Source organism: Hyperolius riggenbachi, chromosome 5 (assembly GCF_040937935.1).
Source record: "Hyperolius riggenbachi isolate aHypRig1 chromosome 5, aHypRig1.pri, whole genome shotgun sequence".
Classification (NCBI taxonomy): domain Eukaryota; kingdom Metazoa; phylum Chordata; class Amphibia; order Anura; family Hyperoliidae; genus Hyperolius; species Hyperolius riggenbachi.
The window spans coordinates 224,244,789-224,268,765 of NC_090650.1; the positions used below are offsets into that span (position 1 = coordinate 224,244,789).

General features: G+C 41.5%; 1 protein-coding gene across 5 annotated transcripts in view; it reads right to left on the minus strand.

Moving 5' to 3' along the window:
• Positions 1–23,977, minus strand: part of CTNNAL1 (catenin alpha like 1) — a 285,190-nt gene that overhangs the window by 55,964 nt on the left and 205,249 nt on the right. For all 5 annotated transcript variants that reach the window (XM_068236706.1, XM_068236703.1, XM_068236704.1 and 2 more), the window contains 4 exons: positions 21,297–21,455; positions 15,391–15,483; positions 13,634–13,784; positions 1,749–1,786 (listed from right to left, as the gene is read on the minus strand). In XM_068236706.1, the coding sequence (XP_068092807.1) occupies positions 1,749–1,786; positions 13,634–13,784; positions 15,391–15,483; positions 21,297–21,455 (441 nt within the window). The remainder of the gene's footprint in view (positions 1–1,748; positions 1,787–13,633; positions 13,785–15,390; positions 15,484–21,296; positions 21,456–23,977) is intronic.

Genomic DNA, 23,977 nt, shown 5'->3' on the forward strand with positions numbered 1-23,977 from the left:
ATTATATAATTAAAGCATCAATTATTTAGTGAGACCAGTACCCATGTGTGGGGAAAAAACAATGGAAAAAGCAGGGGGCCTTGACCAGGGCTGCCCTTGAGTACCGCCTGGGCAGTAAGTACATGATGAAGTCTTGAATTACTCTTTCTTCAGAAGGTGCAGATGTATTATTAAACTGCCCTGTCACTTGGGCACAGGGTGATAGCTCACCCTGCTGCTTCTGAAATTATGTACGATGTTAAATGCCACTCCTCCTTTGAGGCATAGCAACATGGAGAGGGCTATTGCCGGCACCCGAATTTATGAGTTAGTAACATTCAAGATTTGCTGCTTTTGATTTCTGAGTTGAAGTAAGTAATGATTAGCAGGAAGTTCTGTGGCCTAAGACCTTTAATGGTAACTCGCACTGTTCAGGAAAACTGTTAAGAAACCCCACTAATGAATTCTTGATCTTCTCCTCAGAAACACATGATTCATCAGGGGAACTGCAATATGCAGGAGATGACTCAGCAGTGCTGAGAGATGCTCTTCTTACTCAGAAAGATCAAAAAAAGGGTTTATGGATGTACCTGGGGCAATTAAAATAATTGATTCATTTTCTTAGAATATATATGCTGAAAATGTTTCTACATCCATGTTTTCCATCAAGTTATAATAATTTATCTTACAGGTTAACTATTTACATGTAATGAAAAAAGAGCAAGAAGAATACAAAGATGATTAACATATACTGTATGTGGCTGAACAGCATGTACGCTGTTTATGCAGCTTATCTGTATATTTTGTAACACGATCCGTAGTGTATGCCTGTCTAGAGGTTGTTAATTCCTTCAAGTGTAAAGGTGCCCATGCTTATGCACTATGAGACATTCCTTGGCATATTTGATTACGATTTCAATCGATTTCTAGCAGCAATCGAGCAACATTTCTTATAGGTCAGGACCTTTTTTTGCCGTTTGACCAGGGGCACAGTGGTGTCTATGCGGGTGGCCTAGAGCCAGTGATGTGCCACCTCCTGCCAATGCTGTTCTCTCTGAGGCCCCATGCAAAAGATTAGCACAGGATTAGCACAGAGAAGCACTCACTTCACCTCTCCAGCCAGTGCTCTCCTCTTTGCTGCAGTTATCCCCCACTGCCCATAGTGACCTAGCGGCATGTATGCATATACACCGCCTGTTCACAGGGTGGGCACTGGGACTTCAGTTTTGCTTTAAAGGACAACTGAAGTGAGAGGGATATGGAAGCTGCCATATTTATTTCCTGTTAAGCAATACCAGTTGCCTGGCTATCTTGCTGATCCTCTGACTCTAATACTTTTAGCCATAGACCCTGAATAAGCATGCAGCAGATCAGGTGTTGCTGACATTTTTGTCAGATCTGATAAGATTAGCTGCATGCTTGTTTCTGGTGTTATTCAGACACCAATGCAGCCAAATAGATCTGCAGGGCTGACAGGCAACTGGTATTTTTTAAAAGGAAATAAATATGGCAGCCTCCATATCCCTCTCGTTACAGTTATCCTTTAACCACCCACCCAGCATGGCTAACAATTACCCACCCCCCACATCACTGGAAAAAACACGCAAGGGGGCATTTGCATTGAGGGGAAATTTGGGTGCCTGTGCCCAAAATTTCCATTGCCCATGTCATCACCTTCCTCAAACAGAGTAAGTATGCATAATAAGGACAGCAGATAGTTTATAGATTCAATGGGTAGGTTTTTCGTGCTTTTCATAAACATTACTTACCCCTGGTCTTGGAAGTGAAAGATAAGTACGCTTCTCACCTGCCGGGAAAAAATATACATGTAAAAAAAATGTCATAATTGGTGAAAGTATTTTATTTATTTTGTATTGATTAGATACTCCTGCTGCAGTATCCATGTATTTTTGTATCCATTTAACAACAAAACACATTTTTATTTAGATTATCCCACCCACCTTGCACTAGGAAGGGTCCCTCACTCCACCAAAATCCCTCAGATAGTAGCTCCCCTCAAGGCTCCAGCAACACTGTCATTCTGGGGATTCTGGCTGTGGCCCTGCTGATTACTGGAGGAGGTCCACCACATCATTAAAGCAGCCATTCTCCCATAGCCACTACTGGAGGGGAGTATAGTACACAGGCCAGCAACCCCTTACATTTGGCACTTATATAAAGGGTATGACTGTTTTAACCACAATCTTTCATTTCCCATTCTGACCTGTGTAGGAGGGCGTTGCTGTATTGAGAATTATGCAAACAGCAAAAGGAGTGGGTGAAGGCTAGCAACATAACATTGCGGGATAAACATGAGGGTTCCTGGACTGCAGCACAGAGTGTTGTGAGAGGGTGCCCAGGCAGCCTACTCTATGGAAGTATGCACAGCTCTGGGACAGCACAATCCCAGTGCTGGTGCAAGGAGAAAAGAGGGAGTTTACTCACAGGATGTGGTCACATGACCTCCAAAGTGGAGTACCCCCTAGGTAGTATACAGAGAAGTTTTCTGGGGGAAGCTAGAGGTGCATTTATAGTTTAATTGGTGGTAAGGGCATTCACATGATTGAAGTCGCAAGCAAATACTTTGATATGACCTGCACAAAATGAGTTTTATGGTGTATAGGTGCTTCCAAGTTATAAACACAAAAGTTCCAATGATCTCCACAGTTCCCTTATTTAAAGGTTTTACTCAACACAAACGATTTTGATCTGATCCACTGTTATGTGAAATAATCGCTCACCAGATCTCAAGGCTGACCAATGACAGACCAGCAAACAACACTTAATACATCCCTGGATCTCTTCACAATCTCAGCTCATCTTGCACCATAAAACTCATTTTGTATTCAATTGGGAACAACTTTACCCAGAGGTGTGGGCAAACCCAAAGGTATGTGACTGTGTATTAAGAAGCAGCGCAATTATATTGACTACATATGACCTGTGAAAAGATAGCAAAATGTTGCCACTTAACAGCAGACACTTTAACAAAAAATTCAGTCAAGGTTTCCTGGATCACCCATGTTCTTCACTGTTCTGCAGACATTTTGAATGTTACATCAATTTCTTCACCTGAACTGTTGTTCATCTGAGTTTGTATTTACTCAACTTTAAGACCTGCTAAGATCATAATATTATATCCTGATATGCACAAACTTAGAATTGAAAAAGTAGGTACTTTTTTTTTCTGAAGACTGTATGCTGCTTTTAACATAAGGTTTCCTGCAGTAGTTATTTCACAATTTTTACTTACAAAATTACCTAAAGATGTACTTTTGCCATGTGTCTAAACATTTGCATATAACTGTAGTATATTTATGCTTTACAATATATCTACTTTCATTGAATAGTATCAATGAGAAGAACAAGCTGATCAGCCTAGGTGGCTACAGGAAGCATGACTGCTGCACAGAGAAAATACACAGCACAGGCTGTATATACAACAAGTTACGAATTGAACAAGCTTGCTGTCTTCATTTATATTTTGCTCAGAGCAGCATCCTGGGCAATGAGATGTAAAATTGTAATAATTTACTCATTCTAGAGTAATTGCAGTCAAGTAAGTGTGCGTAACGCGATGAGAAACATTTCAGTCTAGCGATTACTTCTCATGTGACGTGATCGCTCTGTATATTTAGTCCTAGGTTCAGGCAGTTTCTTTTATCTGCATTTAACAGAACACCATTTAAATTAATTTTACATAAAAAGCGTGGAAAAAACATTGCTATTTTTGCAGGATAAAATAGATAAATACCAGATTTTCATTTCCTACTCTATAATTCCAGTCGCTCACCCCTGACAGTGACGCCATGATAGGCTGTTAAGCTAAGCGCAGACTATGGAACATTTTCACAAGGGTAGATGTTAGATTTATTAACAAACAAACAAAAAAAACCACAGGAGTTAAGCCTGCTGCAGCAACACATAGGGCTCAAACCACTAGCAGCCTTTTCTAAGCGCTGGAGATTTGAAAAAGCTCTTGCTAATGCAATGCTGTGGGGAACTTTTATAAAATCACATTGCTCAAGTGGGATCACACCCTTAGCATTACATTAGCAAGAACTTTTCAAATCACAAAGCGCTCAGAAAAGTGTTCCTAGTGGGTTCCAGGCCATATACAGTAAAAGAAGCGCCACAGTTCATACTGCTCAACAAGCAGTACAGTTTGAGCGAATGCAAAATTGGCAGGGTACATTAGTCAGAGGCATCTGCCCTGCCTGTCCGCTTCCTTGTACCCAGTCTGGAGGTCAGTAGGTGCATGGGGTTCCCTATAGGAGAAAATAGACCAATTCTCCCTAGCAACAGGAAGAATTTTCATTGGTCCATCATGAACCACTGAGAATCCTCCTGTTGCTGAGGACTCCCATTGTTTTTTTTGCAACCTTATGGGGTTCCCCATGCTTCTGCCCAGCACTGATCTGTGTCCTGGGACTGAGTGGAGGATTCGGCAGAATCAGAACCCAGGAGACAAGCAAGTATTTGCGTGACGGCCGCAATCAAAGCAGGCTAAATGGATGCGGCGACCAGCCTAATGCGAATGTACACTGTCCGTTCTCATAGGCTTCCACTGAATACATTATCCCAGCAATCCAGAAAAGTGCAGCAAGTTCTGACCATGCACTCAGTTTACTGCAATGCGGCAATCAGATCAGGTTTTGTGGGGTTTTTTTTTACAAGTACAATTTACAATTTACATAAAATGTGGACAGTTCCATTACAGTCCTGACTTGTCAGTTTTAATCAGTTTTCACACATCATAGGTTCACACATACATAGTTACATAGTTATTTTGGTTGAAAAAAGACATACGTCCATCGAGTTCAACCAGTATAAAGTACAACACCAGCCTGCTCCCTCACATATCCCTGTTGATCCAGAGGAAGGCGAAAAAAACCCTTACAAGGCAGGGTCCAATTAGCCCCTAAAGGGAAAAATTCCTTCCCGACTCCAGATAGCAATCAGATAAAATCCTTGGATCAACATCATTAGGCATTACCTAGTAATTGTAGCCATGGATGTCTTTCAACGCAAGGAAAGCATCTAAGCCCCCTTTAAATGCAGGTATAGAGTTTGCCATAACGACTTCCTGTGGCAATGCATTCCACATCTTAATCACTCTTACTGTAAAGAACCCTTTCCTAAATAAATGGCTAAAACTTTTTTCCTCCATGCGCAGATCATGTCCTCTAGTCCTTTGAGAAGGCCTAGGGACAAAAAGCTCATCCGCCAAGCTATTATATTGCCCTCTGATGTATTTATACATGTTAATTAGATCCCCTCTAAGGCGTCTTTTCTCTAGACTAAATAACCCCAGTTTATCTAACCTTTCTCGATAAGTGAGACCTTCCATCCCACGCATCAATTCTGTTGCTCGTCTCTGCACCTGCTCTAAAACTGCATACAATATGTACGGCTCCATTCCTGTCCCTTAAAATTCATGGAAAACTGATGCAAACTGATCATAGGACTGAAACGGAAATGTACACTTTATGTGTGAACCCAGCCGCCTGTGTCATGAAGGACAGCACCGCACATAAGTGTGAATAAGCCCTTAGGATTTGGTCCATTTTACTTCACTGAAGAACTGTTTTTAAAGAGACTCCGTAACAAAAATTGCATCCTGTTTTTTATCATCCTACATGTTCCAAAAGCTATTCTAATGTGTTCTGGCTTACTACAGCACTTTCTACTATGACAGTCTCTGTAATAAATCAATGTATCTTTCCCCTGTCAGACTTGTCGGCCTGTGTCTGGAAGGCTGCCAAGTTCTTCAGTGTTGTGGTTCTGCTATGAACTCACCCTTTCTGGCCCCTCTATGCATACTGCCTGTGTGTTATTTAGATAAGAGAGAAGAGAGAAGCTGCTCTAATCAGCTGGATAAATCGTCCTCTGAGCTGGCTGGGCTTTCACATACTGAGGAATTACAAACAAGGGCAAAGCTGTTTGCAGGAAGAAAAGAGCAGCCTGAAACTTCAGTGCATGGGGGAAAGAAACACACAAATGATCTCTTGAGATTCAAAAGGAATGCTGTATACAGCCTGCTTATGTATGGATGTATTTTCTATGTGTGGATATACTGTACATCAACCTACTTCCTGTTTCGGTGGCCATTTTGTTTGTTTACAAACAAACTTTTTAAAACTGTTTTTAACCACTTTTAATGCGGCGAGGAGCGGCGAAATTGTGACAGAGGGTAATAGGAGATGTCCCCTAACGCACTGGTATGTTTACTTTTGAGCGATTTTAACAATACAGATTCTCTTTAAGGCTAATGTAAACTGGGCCTTACTCAATATCCAGACAGACACAGTGGAAGTTAAAGAGAAACCGTAACCAATAATTGAACTTCATCCCAATCAGTAGCGGATACCCCTTTCCCCACGAAAAATATTTTCATTTTCTCAAATGGATCATCAGGAGGGTCTGTATGGCTAATATTGTGGTGAAACCCGTCCCATGGTATGAGGTCAGGACCATGGTCCTGACAGTTTCCTGTCTGTGAACCTCATTGCATTGTGGGAAATAGCTGTTTACAGCGGTTTCCAACTGTCAAAAAAATAAGCAGCATCTCCCTCCACTGATATCCCCTGCTAGCAGTGAAAATGTCACCATTTGATAAATGTCAGAATGTAAATCAGGGAGAGGAAAGCTTTTACAATGGGCAAACACTGACTAACTCATTTATACATAATTATTCTAAAAAATAAGAACTTTTTTTATTACATTATTTTCACTGGAGTTCCTCTTTAATAGTCCTCTCTCAAACTCTGTGTACTGTTCAAGCATAATAGAATGAAGAGATCACACCCATGGACTCGTGTCGCTGTCTCCAGCAAATGGCCAGGTAGAGTACAGTGGCAGCTAACCACTGTGCAGCCCAGGACTAGATCAGTTTAGTGATGCCTGGGTCCCCATCACCTCCTCCAGCCCAACCATAGGCTCTCGCCAGGCTTTTGTTCCATGTGGGGCAGCTTGTCGCCAGTGAGGGCCCCGGTCACTGAATATGCTATGCTACTATTGGCCTGCACTGCAGTTTATCCTCACATAATATATCATATAATTTACTGACATTGCATCTCCAATACTGTACATTTACTGATATACCTTAAAAGATAACAGTGTTTATACAATACTGTTTTCTAAAATAAGTTTTCTGACACCTGCCCAGCCTTGTCAGCACTCACAGGCATTGGTGGCTGATCAATCTGAAAAGCCAAGAAATGATTCCTCCTTTCATCACATTTAATGCAGACTGTATGCAGCTTGGGACTGGGACAGTCAAGAACAGCACGAACAGCTTTGAATTCCATTTGCATGCAAGACAGAATTTTTTCCATCTTGTTGACAGTCTGCACAGTAGCCAGGTCTTGCTTTGTTTGCATTTAGTACATTGCAATCTCTGACCACTAGATGGCACTGTTTAGTAGAAGGCAAGCTGCCTCTATTCGTGTCTGTAGGGCAGTGTTTCCCAACCGCTGTTCCGCGGCACACTAGTGTGCCGCGGAACGTTGCCTGGTGTGCCGTGCTCTTATCCCCCCTCCCGCCCGTCCCTGCGGCCGCCGCTGTTATTACCTTAGCAGCGGCCGCTCTCCCCTCTCCAGACCATGTATATGCTAGCAGCGTATCTCCGGCTGCTCTGTGTGATGCACTGATGCGGAAGGAGGCAGGGCTCGGTTACCATAGTAACGGCGATACATATCGCCGTTACAGGAAGTCGCTGCCCTCCTTTCTTCCGCATCAGTGCATCACACAGAGCAGCCGGAGATACGCTGCTTGAATATACACGCGCCGGAGAGGGGAGAGCGGCCGCTGTTAACAAGGTAATAACAGAGGCGGCCGCGGGGACGGGCGGGAGGCACTAAACTGGCTATACTGGGGCACTATTCTGGGGTACTATGCTGGCTATCCTGGGGCACTAAACTGGCTATACTGGGGCACTATTCTAGCTATACTGGGGCACTATTCTGGCTATACTGGGGCACTATACTAGCTATACTGGGGGGCTATACTGGGGCACTATACTGGCTATACTGGGGCACTATACTGGGGCACTAAACTGGCTATACTGGGGCACTATACTAGCTATACTGGGGCACAATACTGGCTATACTGGGGGGGCTATACTGGGGTACTATACTGGCTGTACTGGGGCACTATACTGGCTATACTGGGGCACTATACTAGCTATACTGGGGGGCTATACTGGGGCACTATACTGGCTATACTGGGGCACTATACTGGGGCACTAAACTGGCTATACTGGGGCATTATTCTGGGGCACTATACTAGCTATACTGGGGCACTATACTAGCTATACTGGGGCACAATACTGGCTATACTGGGGGGCTATACTGGGGTACTATACTGGCTATACTGGGGCACTATACTAGCTATACTGGGGGGCTATACTGGGGCACTATACTGGCTATACTGGGGCACTATACTGGGGCACTAAACTGGCTATACTGGGGCACTATTCTGGGGCACTATACTAGCTATACTGGGGCACAATACTGGCTATACTGGGGGGCTATACTGGGGTACTATACTGGCTATACTGGGGCACTATACTGGCTATACTGGGGCACTATACTAGCTATACTGGGGGGCTATACTGGGGCACTATACTGGCTATACTGGGGCACTATACTGGGGCACTAAACTGGCTATACTGGGGCACTATTCTGGGGCACTATACTAGCTATACTGGGGCACAATACTGGCTATACTGGGGGGCTATACTGGGGTACTATACTGGCTATACTGGGGCACTATACTGGCTATACTGGGGCACTATACTGAGGCAACTAAACTCCCTACACTGGGGCAACTATGCCAGCTATGCAGCCGCACACCCCCCCATAGCGGCACTGTCCACTAGGTCGCGCAAACAACCGGGGGCCGCATCGCCCCCACCGCGCGCGCGCGCGCGCCGTTCCCCGGAGAAAAATTTGGTCAGACAGTGTTCCCCGGGCCGGAAAAGGTTGGGAAACACTGCTGTAGGGAACTGATCTCTCTATCTGAAAGCAGCCCCATCATCTACTGTAGGATAGAGTGAATGTGCAGTACTTTGGATAGCTATATCATATAGCACTCAGTCAGTATTTCACAGAAGAGCTTGAAGCACAAATATTTACCTTGAAAAAACGACTAAGCCTTTGATGCTACATTAAGGGTGACTTAAGATGAAACACCAGCTACAAGTTGACAAGGCTTCGGCTAGAACAGGGCAGGGTTAGGCCCAATGCAGTTTTTTAATCTCTCTCTGGGTTCTCATTTGGTAGAGTCATTTTTTGTCCTGGTGGTTTTGGTCACTGAGAAGAGAAAGTATGGGGAGATCTCCACAGGGGGAAAACATGCAAAAGTAAATATCAGCAGTTGTAAAACTTCCAAATCAATACAACTTTTGGCTAAAGCAGACTGGTTCTGGGCTTGCCAGAACTCCCATGCATCCCAAATAACTAGCTGATAGCAGCTCTACACTGGACAGCTACTTTGGCAGAACCAGTGTGTGAGGGGCACTGCAGGCAATCTACAGTCCTGGCCAAAAGTTTCGAGACTGTCAAAAATATAAGAAATTAGAAAAGTTGGTGCTTAAGTTTTTATAATTAGTACATGGCAAGGAAATGAACAGCACTACTTAAAAACAGACAAGTGCCTACCTGCAAAAGAGTGCAAGCCCCACTTGTGGGATAAAATACACACCTAGCATACACATGACCTGTCTACCACTGGAGGATGTTGATTTCCGTAACAGCTTGCATGCAACCTATCAAGTACTCGTCCCTCCCACTGCGATGAAGTCAATCCTCCATGGGAGGGGATCTAACACTAACTAAATCCTAACCTATGTATATGCATAGCCTGGGTGCGGCTAATCAAGTAAAATCGAACATTGAAAATTGCGCAAAAGTTGGATCAGCGCATCACCAGGCCGCCTCCGAATGGCCTCGAATCAGAGGTGCGCTGAGCCCCCCCAGAAACTGCAAACGCACCTTGAACCCAAACAGAAGCTCTGCATACACACCAAAAGCAAGGCTGTTAAGTGGGAGCAGCTGACCATAAATGAATTAAATTAGTACATGGCAAGGAAATGAACGCTGTTCCCACTTAACAGCTTTGCTTTTGGTGTATATGCAGAGCTTCTGTTTGGGTTCAAGGTGCGCTTGCAGTTTCTGGGGGGGCTCAGCGCACCTCTGATTCGAGGCCATTCGGAGGCGGCCTGGTGATGCGCTGATCCACCATTTGCGCAATTTTCTAAATTTTTATAATAGCAATTTGCATATACTTCAGAATGTTATGAAGAGTGTTCAGATGAATTGCATAGTCCTCCTTTGCCATGAAAATTAACTGAGTCCCAAAAAAAAACCACTCCACTGCATTTCATTGCTGTCATTAAAGGACCTGCTGAGATCATTTCAGTAATCGTCTTAACTCAGGTGAGAATGTTGACAAGCACAAGGCTGGAGATCATTAGGTCAGGCTGATTGGGTTAGAATGGGAGACTTGACATGTTAAAAGGAGGGTGATGCTTGAAATAATTGATCTTCCATTGTTAACCATGGTGACCAGCAAAGAAACGCATGCAGCCATCATTGCATTGCATAAAAATGGCTTCACAGGCAAGGATATTGTGGCTACTAAGATTGCACCTTAATCAAAAATTTATTGGATCATCAAGAACTTCAAGGATAGAGGTTCAATTCTAAGTCCAGCAAGCCCCAGGAACGTCTCCTAAAGAGGATTCAGCTGCAGGATCAGAGTGCAACCAGTGCAGAGGTTGCTCAGGAATGGCAGCAGGCAGGTGTTAGCGCATCTGCACGCACAGTGAGGCAAACACTTTTGGAATATGGCCTGGTGTCAAGAAGGGCAGCAAAGAAGCCACTTCTCTCCCAAAAAAACATCAGGGACAGATTGATCTACTGCAGAAAGTATGGTGAATGGACTGATTGGGGGAAAGTCATATTCTCCGATGAAGCCCCTTTCCGATTGTTTGGGGAATCTGGAAAAAGGCTTGTCAGGAGAAGAAAAGTTGAGCCCTACCATCAGTCCTGTGTCATGCCAACAGTAAAGCATCCCGAGACCATTCATGTGTGGGGTTGCTTCTCATCCAAGGGAGTGGGCTCACTCACAATTTTGCCCAAAAACACATCCGTGAATAAAGAATGGTACCAAAACACCCTCCAACAACAACTTGTTCCAACAATCCAACAACAGTTTGGTGTAGAACAATGCATATTCCAGCACGATGGAGCACCGTATCATAAGGCAAAAGTGATAACTAAGTGGCTCGGGGACCAAAACGTTGAAATTTTGGATCCATGGCCTGGAAACTCCCCAGATCTTAATCCCATTGAGAACTTGTGGTCATTCCTTAAGAGGCGGGTGGACAAACAAAAAACTCAAAGAAGTGATTATGAAAGAATGGGTTGCTATTAGTCAGGATTTGGCCCAGAAGTTGATTGAGAGCATGCCCAGTCGAACTGCAGAGGTCCTGAAAAAGAAGGGCCAACATTGCAAATACTGACTCTTTGCATAAATCTCATGTAATTGTCAATAAAAGCCTTTGAAACGTATGAATTGCTTATAATTATATTTCAGTACATCACATAAACAACTGAAACAATGATCTAAAAGCAGTTTAGCAGCAAACTTTGTGAAAACTCATATTTTTGGCAGTCTCAAAACTTTTGGCCAGGACTGTAATTACAATGCATAGGTAAATCTGACAGCATTTAACATGCTTGCCTGCCTTTTTACCAATGTCTCCCAACACCATTAATTTCAAGTGCGCCTATACTGTATTATGGAAATGCAAAAATACAACTTGTTTTAAAAACAACAAATAAAAAAGTACTGTATATGCTGGCATATAAGACTACTTTTTAACCCTTAAAAAAACTTCGGGGGTCATCTTATACGCTGGGTGTCATTGATGCTGGGTGATATGCCCTATCCTGTTATCAACTGTCAGATCTCGCTACAGAGGACTGTAGTGAAGTGGTGCAGGCGAGCATGTGTGAGATCTGAGAGGCAGAGAAGAAGGTAAATAGGATACAAGGGCGGGCCAGAAGGGTGAAAGAGGCGTGTTTTATGGGCACAGCGCAATCTATTCTTCCATACGCTCTGATAAACAGCAGGTAGGCAAGAAGAGCTGACCAATCCACTTAGGTAGAGGGAGACTTGACCAATCCAACCAGTTAATCGCCTATATACTGTTATATACTGGCTACCACATACAGTACAGCATTTTTATTTTTATTTGGTATGCGTTGTAGGCGGGGTAGTCTTATACGGCGAGTATATCCCAAACTGGAAAACTTAGGGGGTCGTCTTATACGCCCAGTCGTCTTATACGCCAGAACAGAAGGGTAATCACTGATCAGACCTGCAAACACCAAGACAAATAGCTTACCTTTATGAATTTTTCATGGTTGGGACTAATGAGTGAAAAACTCTCCCAACATGCTAAGTAGCTTCACCCAGAATGAAAATCTTGGGGCCAGTAAATCAGTGTATTAAAACTGGTTAAACCGAGATGCTAGAAGCTTTCATTTGCTTAGAGGAGCTTAGCAGCAGACCTAAACTGCTGAGATTAGGTTTGCATTAGCAGAAAGAAGAAATGCTGTTCTGAGTATAGAGTAGAGATGTATGGGGTGGGAGAAGGCACCCTAGACATAACATCTAAAAACAGTAGTAGTAAAAACAATGGTTATTGGGAACACTATGGATGGCGCGTTTCATGGCATAACTTCCATTTCATCAGGTTAGAATAAGTGTCTTCTAAACAGCAGGCAAATGGCTCAGAGTCCCTATCTTGCTGACCGTTTGGAAGACACACCTGCCACCCCTTAGGTGCTCCCACATGGGACAGTGACAATAAGAAGTACAGTAGGTTTTAGTACTAGAAGATTTCATTTTCCTGGAGAGAGACCATCTGGACCCTAGGATCACCCAAGTTCTGAATGGAGACAGACCTCATTTCTCCACAGTCACATCACCGTGGTTGCCGTTGTTACAATCCGGATTTATATTAACTTGTACCACAATTGCCCCACTTTTCCAAACATACTACACTATAAGGCCCCGGTCTGGTCTTTGTTTCATTCTTTGGAAGGGACCTCTGGACCCCCCAGACATCAAGTAGTAAATGAGACCTAAAATTCTGGCTTGCATGCAAATCTAATGCAAAAGGGTATGCAGTTTGGAACAGGGACAGTCAACATAGCCAAGAAGTGTTTTTGATGGGCTTAATTCCAGGCTGCCTGCAATTTGCATGCAAGCCAGAATTACTGGCACCTCATAGACCATTACTAGCAAAGGCCAACCAAGAGAGGAGGGTGTGGCTTTTTTAACACTAGTACTGGAGTATGACCTTACTTGCGTGTGGTGCTTTTTTGCCACAGTAGGCGTTAGCAGCCCCCCTCTTATTCATTTTAATCTGAACAAATGCTTTCAGCAAAACAATGAATCCAGCAGTACATGTTGGGAACACAGTGCAAAACAAATTCAATGTTACATATACTTTGCATGCTACACTGGGACACAGTGCATGTAGGTGTGATATGGCACCCCCCCTCCCCCCCCCAATAAAAAAATGTAGCGTAAAAGAGCCCGCAAAATGTATTTCCCCCCCACATAGTACCATTCTTACCTCTCCTCCCTTCAAATACATCATTAATCTCCCGCAACAGGACGGACATGTCGCTCAGCTGGGACTCCCAGGCTTCACAAAACACATCCAAGTTTTCTTTAGCTATCTTACTAGTGGGATGAAGTGCCAACGTCTCCGCTGCCGACATAATCTGGAACAGAAAAATAATAAAAGCAAAAGCTATAAGAGAACAAAAGACTGCAATATTCCTCACTACAGCAGAACACCCATTACGCTGTAAGTGAAAGTTCTGATACTGAAGTACTCAGCCGTATTTACATGTTCATTTGTCACACAGGGAGCCGATGTACTAACTGCAACTGACAGACTATATTGCTAAGCCATTCCTTTTATTAACATGTTGACTCAGAGTCTGCAGAAAATCAATGTTGCCTTGGCAGCACCAATACTCGACCAGCACTTGTAATGAACTATTTAAAGGGACACCTTCAGGAAGCAACATGCCTGTGCGATCAATGCTCCCATGAGATTCTATTCTTTGTTTAGATATTTAAAAGGTTCCATGTAAAGCTCAACATCACACCCCAAAAATGTGGTCTCAAAATGAGCGACTATATCCTACATGCAGTAACTAGGATGATGTGTCACGGGTAGGTAGAAGCTACAGCAGTCACTGGCAATAATTGAGTGGACTTTAAAGCTAAATCAAAAACTAAAAGAAAACACAGCAGGTCGACTGCTGATTGGTTTAAAACTGCCTGTCTTACTTGCCAAATCTGCCATTTTAATGCATTTCTATATGGCCTACTCCCCTTGCCAAGCAAGTGTCATATCGCAGAACAGTAGAAGGGTTGCAAGATGATCTCTGTCAAGACTAACAGGTACCTGGGAGGAGAGCTGGCCACACACCACTGCACTAAAGAAAATAGCAGGTTTAGATGGAAAGACATGCAGGAATGTGTTGTAATACTCAACACTAGCCCTGCTGCCTGTTTTTACTTTTTAGACTTTAGTTTGGCTTTAAAGAACAACTAAAGTGAGAGGGATATGGAAGCTGACATTTGTATTTTCTTTTAAGCTATACCAGTTACTGGACAGCCCTGATGATCCTCTAATACGTTTAGCCATAGACCCTGAACAAGAATGCAGCAGATCAGATGTTTCCGATCTGATTGGATTAGCTGCATGCTTGCCCCTGGGGTGATTCAGAAACTTCTGTAGCCAAATAGATCAGAAGGACTGCCACGTAACGGGTGTTTGTTAAAGGGAAATAAATATGGCTGCCTCCATATTCTCCCTCACACAAATATTCCAACATGTCCAAGCAGCCTTTCAATGAATACACTGCAAACATTATCTTGAAAGTGAATGGATTCAGTATGATGGAACAATAGATTATTGGCAGATTCGATCAGAAAAATGAATGCATGTATGGACAGCTTTACACTTATGTAGTCTCTCCTTTATATCTCTTCACATACACAACCTGTTGCCATTTGCAGACTATATAAAGTGAGTCCTATCTCACTTTCTTCACTTAAATGAATTTTTCTTTATTTTCCACCTGCTGAACAATTTGATCTGGAAGTTCATGTCTACATTGTGTTAGAAGCTAATCTGGAAACATGGTTTTCAGTTGGAATACTCCCAGCATCATCTCATAGTGAGGGAACAATAATGTGCTGAAAAGTTTGTTGTTAAAATCTGGTTTCACGGCGCTGTACAAGCAAATATAAATATGACAGATATTTCTGACTTCATTCCATACTGATAACAATGGAATGAGGATTCCATACCTGAGGACCAGTCACCTGGAAGGTATCTTCTGCATGAATACAAGTAATTTCCAGAGGTTCTGTGCCTGAAACATGTCTCAACAACCGACAAGTCTGTAAGGAAAAACACACATTCCTCAGTGATAGAAATACATCAGCTTCATGAGAAATATCTCTGCTGTTTTGCTATTATTCATACTGGAAAAGAAGACAAAACAGGAGATGTGGGAGACTTCTTTTGCCATCTGACTTTATGCAGCCTAAAAGGCTTAATCCACCTTCTACACGCCCCCAGATTCCTAGATATCCCTGCAATGCAGTCAGTCAATTCACATTTTGGCATAAAATGGGTTTCAGTTACCTCACTGATCTAACGAACGTACTTACTGAAGTCAAGTAAAGAAAACAGTGTACTATATAGCAAATTCTCAGACCTGGGACCCACTACAGATTGCTGGTCACAGTTGCTCATCGTTTTTGCATCGATTTTAGTTTAGTGCCAGCGATTGCAAATGTGATTAGTGACTTAAGTTTTCAAGCTCTGCAAGGGATTTTGGGTAAGCTGGTGGTTTCTAGTTAGTATAAGCGCTGCAAAATAGCTATGAAATTGCTATGTATATGGAACAAAAAGTGATTTTGTGACGATCCTATACCTAATATTTAATTGTGATTGCTAGCAAAATGCAAAATTGCAATTTGGCCAAGTTGCAATCGCTCCAGTGGGCTCACCTCCATCCACCTTTCATTGGCATAGCTATTTTTTGAATCATTGGCGATCACCAGGCGATCATCAAATGGCAATTCTAGATATGACTTGATTGATACGGTACTTTAATTTCTTGTATTACAGGACTATGCCACAGACACTTTCAATACTTACAACTTTGTCTTTTCCTAATATAAGACAAAGCTAAAATGCTAGTTCTATGTTTTTTATTTATTGTAATTTATAAAGCACCAACATATAACGCACTGGACTATGTTGACCATGTTGTCCGTCAATGAAAGACATCATATACACACAAAAAGTCAAACTTCTATATTCATTTAGGCCTGGAACCCACTGAAAACCGCAAACGCAAAACGCAACCGCTAGCGTTTTGTCTGAGCGGTTTGCAAGCGGATTCATGCAAGTTTTTGGTCGTGTTTTGCAACATTGTATTTTTTTCCCCAGCGGGTGCCTAGCGTTTTGCGTTTTTATCCTGATTGGTCCTGTGAATTATTTTTCATTTTGTTACAGTGTGCTGAACCGCAAAACGCTAGCAAAACCGCTCAGTTTAGGTTTTGCTGAGCGTTTCCGCTAGCGGTTCAATACTTTACATTGAAGCGCTAACGCTCCCAAAATGCTGCATGTCCTGCGTTTGCGTTTCTGAGAAACGCAAACGCTCCTGTGGAAGTTGCCCCATCCATTAACATTAGCCCAGCGTTTTGGCAAACTGCTAGCGTATCGCAGTGCTGCCAAAACGCTGCCAAAAGCGCTCCTGTGGGTTCCAGCCCTTAAAGAGGAACTGTAGTGAAAATAACAATGAATAAAACTTCTTATTTTTAATTTCTAAATTATGTAGTCAGTGTTTGCCCACTGTAATATCTTTCCTCTCCCTGATTTAAATCCTGAAATGTATAGCATCTCAGGTGGCAACAGCTTTAGTTGTGTCAGGTGCTTGTTTACTGAGGAGTTTAAAGCTGCTGAAAACAATGCATGGTCTCCCAGAATGAGAATTCTGCATATCTAATCAGCTTGGGCTAAGCGTCACTGAGAGGGCAGGGCTCAATATATACATATAGGAAGTGTTTCTGATGCTGAAACCAGGATATTTACTGTAAAAGTGGGCATCCTAAATAATTACCGTAACTGCATTTCACTATATGTCACTACAGTGGCTCTGTAAAGAGTAACTGTAACCAAGGATTGAACTTTATCCCAATCAGTAGCCGATACCACTTTACCCATGAGAAATCGTTACCTGTTCTCAAATAGTTCACCGGGGAAGAGTCGGATATTGTGGTGAAACCTCTCCCACTGTGTGATGTCATGACCAAGGTACTGACAGTTTCCAGTCTCTGAACCTCGTTGCATTGTGGGAAATAATGGCTTTATCCAACTAGCAAGCAAGCAGTATATTCCTCTGTGACGAGAACTCTCAGTAACAAACATTCCGTACAGATCACCTGGCAGGACTAAAGATGTCACCACCAGTGATACATTTCAGAAGTAAATCAGGGAGAGGAAAGATTTTACAATGGGCAAACACTGACTAAATAATGTATAAGTGAGTATTGTAAAAAAAATTAGCAATTTTAATGATTCCATTTTTCACTGTGGTTCCTCTTTAACGTCCTACATAATCTACTTCAAATATTATCAATGGTTATTTGTGCAACTGTAAATGCCTTACAAGAGCAACGTTATGCTTCAGTGTATTCGGTTCATGTAGACAGTCATAAACAAAGTATTTCCTTTTCCAGCAAACTATAATAAGCATGAAACCAGACAAGCATATGATCTGACCTAGGACATTTTATCCAGCTGGTGACGAAACTGGAGGTCATCCTCTTCCACTGGCGCCGAGGACCTCTCCAGTTTATATGCAGGTTACTGACTGCCTTTACCTATTGATTCAAACCTGTATTCATTTGAACTGTGAGCACATAGGCAGAGCACGCTCTCCTAATGGCTGCATAATGCATTGCTGTTTTGGCTATATACCTTTCCCATGTGTGTGCAGTGTGACTATGTATTAATTAACCTTGCTTGTAATGCAAAATGCATATATAGTTTATGTCACTGTAATTGCTAAGCGCCATTGCATGTTTTCAAGCTCTGTACAATTGCAATAATTCTAAAAGTTTCCAGTCTTTTGTATCAATCTAAATGGACAAACGGTCCAAACACAACTTATAGCATATTACTTTGCACAATGGGGAAAAATGAAAATATGCATCATGTCAAAGCTAAAAACAAAAACAACAGCAGGAAGGGCCACTTTGAAAATGTTTACTTGTGTCTTGTAAAATGGCTGTTAAAAAAACCCCCAAACAAACAGAAACCACATACACTATACTATCATAGTCAAGCCAATATAAGCCTAGCCATATTACCAATGTAAGACTAAGGAAGCAGGAGGAAATTATATATAAAAGTACAAATTTTTATTAATGACCAAAATACAAACACATATATATGTAAATCTATTTAAAATTGACCAGAACACACAGGTGGGCCACCATGTCTAGGCCAGATGGAAAAATGTAGGGGATCCCCTAAAAAATATTGATAGTGCGCAATCCATCAAATATCTTAATGCAAAAAAGGGGGAAGCGACTCCTAGCAGGTAACATTGAAACAAAAGACCTTGGAGAGAAATAGATCATTGGTTTTAAAGGCCAAGTGTCCAGGACCTAAATGGAAAGAGACATCCTAGTAGAAAAGCACAGGTGTATCAGATACTGGCTGTGTTGCTGCAATGTTTCATTGGTTTTAAGGGCCAAGTGTCCAGGACCTAAATGGAAAAAGACATCCTAGTAGAAAAAGCACAGGTGTATCAGATTCCGGCTGTGTTGCTATAATATTTCCAGTGATTTGCAGGATCAAAAGGCTGAATATCGGCTGATAGAGAGATTCAATCCATCACAATAGGTGGTCTTACTGCATATGTTATCACAAAATAATTGATGTGCAGGTCCACAGGTCAGGCAAGCTGTCTGACCTGTGGACCTGCACATCAATTATTTTGTGTGCAAATCACTGGCAATATTATAGCAACACAGCCGGAATCTGATACACCTGTGCTTTTTCTACTAGGATGTCTTTTTCCATTTAGGTCCTGGACACTTGGCCCTTAAAACCAATAAAACATTGCAGCAACACAGCCAGTATCTGATACACCTGTGCTTTTCTACTAGGATGTCTTTTTCCATTTAGGTCCTGGACACTTGGCCTTTAAAACCAATGATATATTTCTCTCCAAGGTCTTTTGTTTCAATGTTACCTGCTAGGAGTCGCTTCCCCCTTTTTTGCATTAAGATATTTGATGGATTGCGCACTATCAATATTTTTTAGGGGATCCCCTACATTTTTTTCATCTGGCCTAGACATGGTGGCCCACCTGTGTGTTCTGGTCAATTTTAAATAGATTTAGATATATATGTGTTTGTATTTTGTTCATTAATAAAATTTGTACTTTTATATATAATTTATTTCCTCCTGCTTCCTTAGTCTTACATTGATCATATTGAGAAGTCTCAGACTTGTGGAGGATTATCTGTGATAGGAATTTTTAGGACCCATTTGTCTAAATCTAGCCATATTACCAGTATCATTATTTAAACTATGTTCATGCAAATGGAAGTGATAAAATAACTCATAAGGTTCACAATTTCTGTGAACTTAGGAAAGCAAGTTACAAATCTTTGCCAAAAATGGGAACATCCTCTGAAACCTGGGACATATGACTGCTCCTAAATATACAGGGTCACATTATTATTAGCACATACTTCTCTGGGGCTGGTATTGGCTAATATTAAATTATACAGAGGTCGTTTACCTAACATGTCTAATATAAGTTTATGCCTAAAATAGGAAAAAGACTGAGGTCACTGGTGATTTAATAACGTGTTTCTTTCCAATAAATCAGATTGCAGCCTATAAACACAGTGGGGCTGACGTAGCAGCACAGCTCTGGAAATGTGATCCAGCACTGGATTTTTTTTAAACTGTGTACCGCACTATTGTACTAAAACACTGCAACCTTTTAATGAGTCAAACTAAAACATAGTCTGGGGCGCTAAAAAGCTCTGGGACTGTAGGTCCTAAGCTACATAACTGGATTGGCTATAAAAGCTTGATAAACGGTTGAAACCACTCAGTGCTAAAGTAAGTTCCTACTGCTCCTACAGATTTTCCACACTACTGCAACTATTAAGAAAAAAAACACTAATGTTTAAAAATAAAAGTTTCCCCCTCCCTTGACTCTGCAAAAAGGAAGCTATGCTGCACCCAGCCGCTGTGTTCCTTGATAACTGTTTGTGTACCATTCCCTTGTGTAACCACTGTCCTTATGCCTATTAATAGAGATGATCAATGAGATGCTAATAATTCGGAGTTGAAGCAAATTTTAGGTAAATACAGCTACTGAAACTACTGAATTTAAATGGTTCATTTCCAAACTAGATATAATTGACATATAATGTGAATCAACTCAGGATTATTAGCATCTGATTGACTATCCCTACTGTTGAACCCATGGAACCCAATGGTCACTTCGGGTTCTTTTCTCCATCTGTTGAACTATCATAAGCTACACGTGTACTCTGATGCAGCCGGCCATTACCCACAAACCATGTCAGGACATTTCCCTGTTCTTGGTTGTATTGTGCAGTATATCTTCATATTCATCTTCTACATGTTGGCTTTTTAGATTATATCATATATACTGTTGCAGCTATTACTATTTTTTTTTTTTTTGCAAACAGAGTTTGTGTAGGGTACTATTTTTAGTGGCGTGGCTTGTGCATCAGCCTCACAATATCTATCTCTAAGTATGTGTTATTTTCATGTAATAAATTACAAATATATTTCCTATGTTATTGCTGCGGATAGTTCTTCATGGTATACTACTATACTGAATTGTTGATGACATTTTAAATTTGGCCACAAATCTTCACCGTTTCTCTTTCTGAATGATCCAGTCTGATGTAATATACAGTATGTCCGGTTTTGGCAATTTTTATTTAGCATCAAAATCTTGTGGCAAGCCTTCCCAGAAAAGCAGAGGTTATTGTAGCACCAATGGGGTTGCGCACTGCCATATTACAGCTTATGGTTGTAGAACTTTGTGCTCAGTACATACTGTAGGTGATGTTCATGCATGCCCAGGTTGTGCAGTCTGATGCATTATTGCAAAGAAACAGTCAGCACATAAACTCACCTCTACAAGCTGTTCCTTCTGCTCCGAAAGCTTACAGGTGAATTCTGCCACGGCTTCCAAGTTTCCTTCTGCACCAGCAATCTTAAGCGCCTTTAGGACCATATGGTCTGAATGGTGTTTTAATAAGTCTGTTGCAAGGGTTGTAGCAGCGTTGTGAAGCTGGAAATACGTTAGAAAAGAAAATGACATTACAGCGCTAGTTCAAAGACCTAAGCAAATGTAAACATTTAAACGCTAATCTGCTTCAGGAGGAGTTTACACTCCTATGTTTTAGAGGAGTGTACCCTCAACAAAATATAAATATAGTAAATATCAATCGCGCATGTACAAAAACAGAATTTCTCTTCAGCATCAACTGCATGACAAACTGAATGGCCAGGAGAAACATAGTGGCGGATGAGTGTCCAGAATGAAGGCACTACCCTTATTAACTCCCATACTTATTTACGGTAATCACTATACAGTTAATTTATATTGCAGGTTTACTTCATGATCACTTTAAGGCCTCTTGCACACTGCAAGTGATTCCGATTCAGATTCCGCTTTTTAATCAGTTTTTACATCCGATTCAGATTCCGATTTGCAGTTTGCTCCCTGCACACTGCAAATCGGAATCTGAATCGGATGTAAAAACTGATTAAAAAGCGGAATCTGAATCGGAATCGCTTGCAGTGTGCAAAAGGCCTAAAGAGGAACTTTATTCAAGGGCTGAACTTTATCCCAATCAGTAGCTGACTCACTTTACTTTTCTTGAATAGATCATCAGGGGGGGTCTGGTATAACTAATATTGTGGTGAAACCCCTCCCACAGTGTCATGTCATGACCAAGGTCCGGACAGTTTGCTGTCTGTGAACCTCGTTGCATTGTGGGAAATCATGCTTTTTTTCAACTGCCAAGCAAGCAGTATCTCCCTCTGTGCAGAGAACTCTCAGTAACGAACATTCCATACAGATCACCTGGCAAAACTAAAGATGTCGCCACCAGTGATAAATGTCAGAATGTAAATCAGGGAGAGGAAAGGTTTTACAATGGGCAAACACTGACTAAATCTATAAATACATTTCATAAAAAAAAGTTAATTTATTATGTCATTTTCACTACAGTTCCTCTTTGAAAGGTGAAGTGAAATTTTTTAGAAAAAGCTTTTATATGGTGAAAAAAACCAAAACACCAAACAACAAGAAGCACCACATCCACAATGTGCTTCTTTATCCTTTTTTTGGTTTAACTTGATGGAGACTGCAAAAAAAAGGCCTTAAAAACTGCAAGTTTTGTGTGCCAAACTACGGTAATATCTATCTAAAGGTGGCCACACACCATACTTACCGTACCATAAATATCTGTTGAATTCAAGAATTGCAATCAATTTTTCTGACTGATTGTAACATTTCAAAAATATGGCCAATGTACCACACACACGTTCAATTTTTCCCCAATTATTATAAAAATGATTGGAAACTGAGAAAATTGCTAGGGTATGTTTATTAATAAACTGACAATCTACCACACACCATGCAATCTTTACAAAAATTGAAGAGACATTTCCAGCATTCTGTATCAATAAAAATTGAAAACAAATGGGAAATCCGAATGGATTTTTCAGTCAAATGAAAAAAAAAAACTTGTTTTTTTTTCGGGAAATCCGATCATATTTATTGAATTGACATAAAATTGGATCATTTTATCGTAATGTGGGTGGCCACCTTTATCATAAACTTTGAGGCACTGAGTTTCTATGAAGAAGAGATGCTTCTCCAAAGGGATGCACCTTTTTCTTTATGTCACTGTTCTGCTTTATATTTAGGCAGTGTTGTACAGGAATGGTTTCATGCTGCGGAAATAATTTAATCAAGCAACAGTTGCCAGAATGAAAGAATCAAAAGGCTCTAATGTGTGACTGTATGTGCTATCTGTATTCAGGATGGAGAGTGCTCTGTCCTGGGTACATTCAACTATATTTATCTCCTGAGTGGCACAGCTAATGACTGGCACTTGTTTCCTGTTTAGATCTGGCAGGAGAAAACACATCTTCAGCAAAAGCAAACCGAAATCTATTCCGAGAGTGCAGCTCTGCTATGCTGTAGAATGGTCACACTTGGCAGCTGATAATTGCTGCTTCCTCTTCTACAGTTTATAAGCTTGGGGACACTGAACTGGAACCACACTACTTTTAAGCCTACCTATAGATTTATCGACCTTCTTTTGAAAACCTTCTTTGTAACTGACACCTAAGTGACATGCTTTAAAGAGCAGCTCTGCATATTTATAAACCAATGAATCTTCATTCTCATGTGGATTTTTTATGCATTTTACTAATTTGCCACTGGTTTAAAGAGGAACTCCAGTGAAAATAATTTACTAAAAAAATTGATTCATTTTGACAATAATTATGTATAAATGATTTAGTCAGTGTTTGCCCATTGTAAAATCTATCCTCTCCCTGATTTACATTCTGACATTTATCACATGGTGACAGTTTTACTGCTGGCAGGTGATGTCAATGGAAGGAGATGCTGCTTGCTTTTTTAGCAGTTGGAAACAGCTTTAAACAGCTGTTACTTCCCACAATGCAACAAGGCTCCCACAGTGTGATGTCAGGACCATGGTCCTGACATCACACTGTGGGAGGAGTTTCCCAACAATTTCAGCCATACAGACCCCCCTGATGATCCGTTTGTGA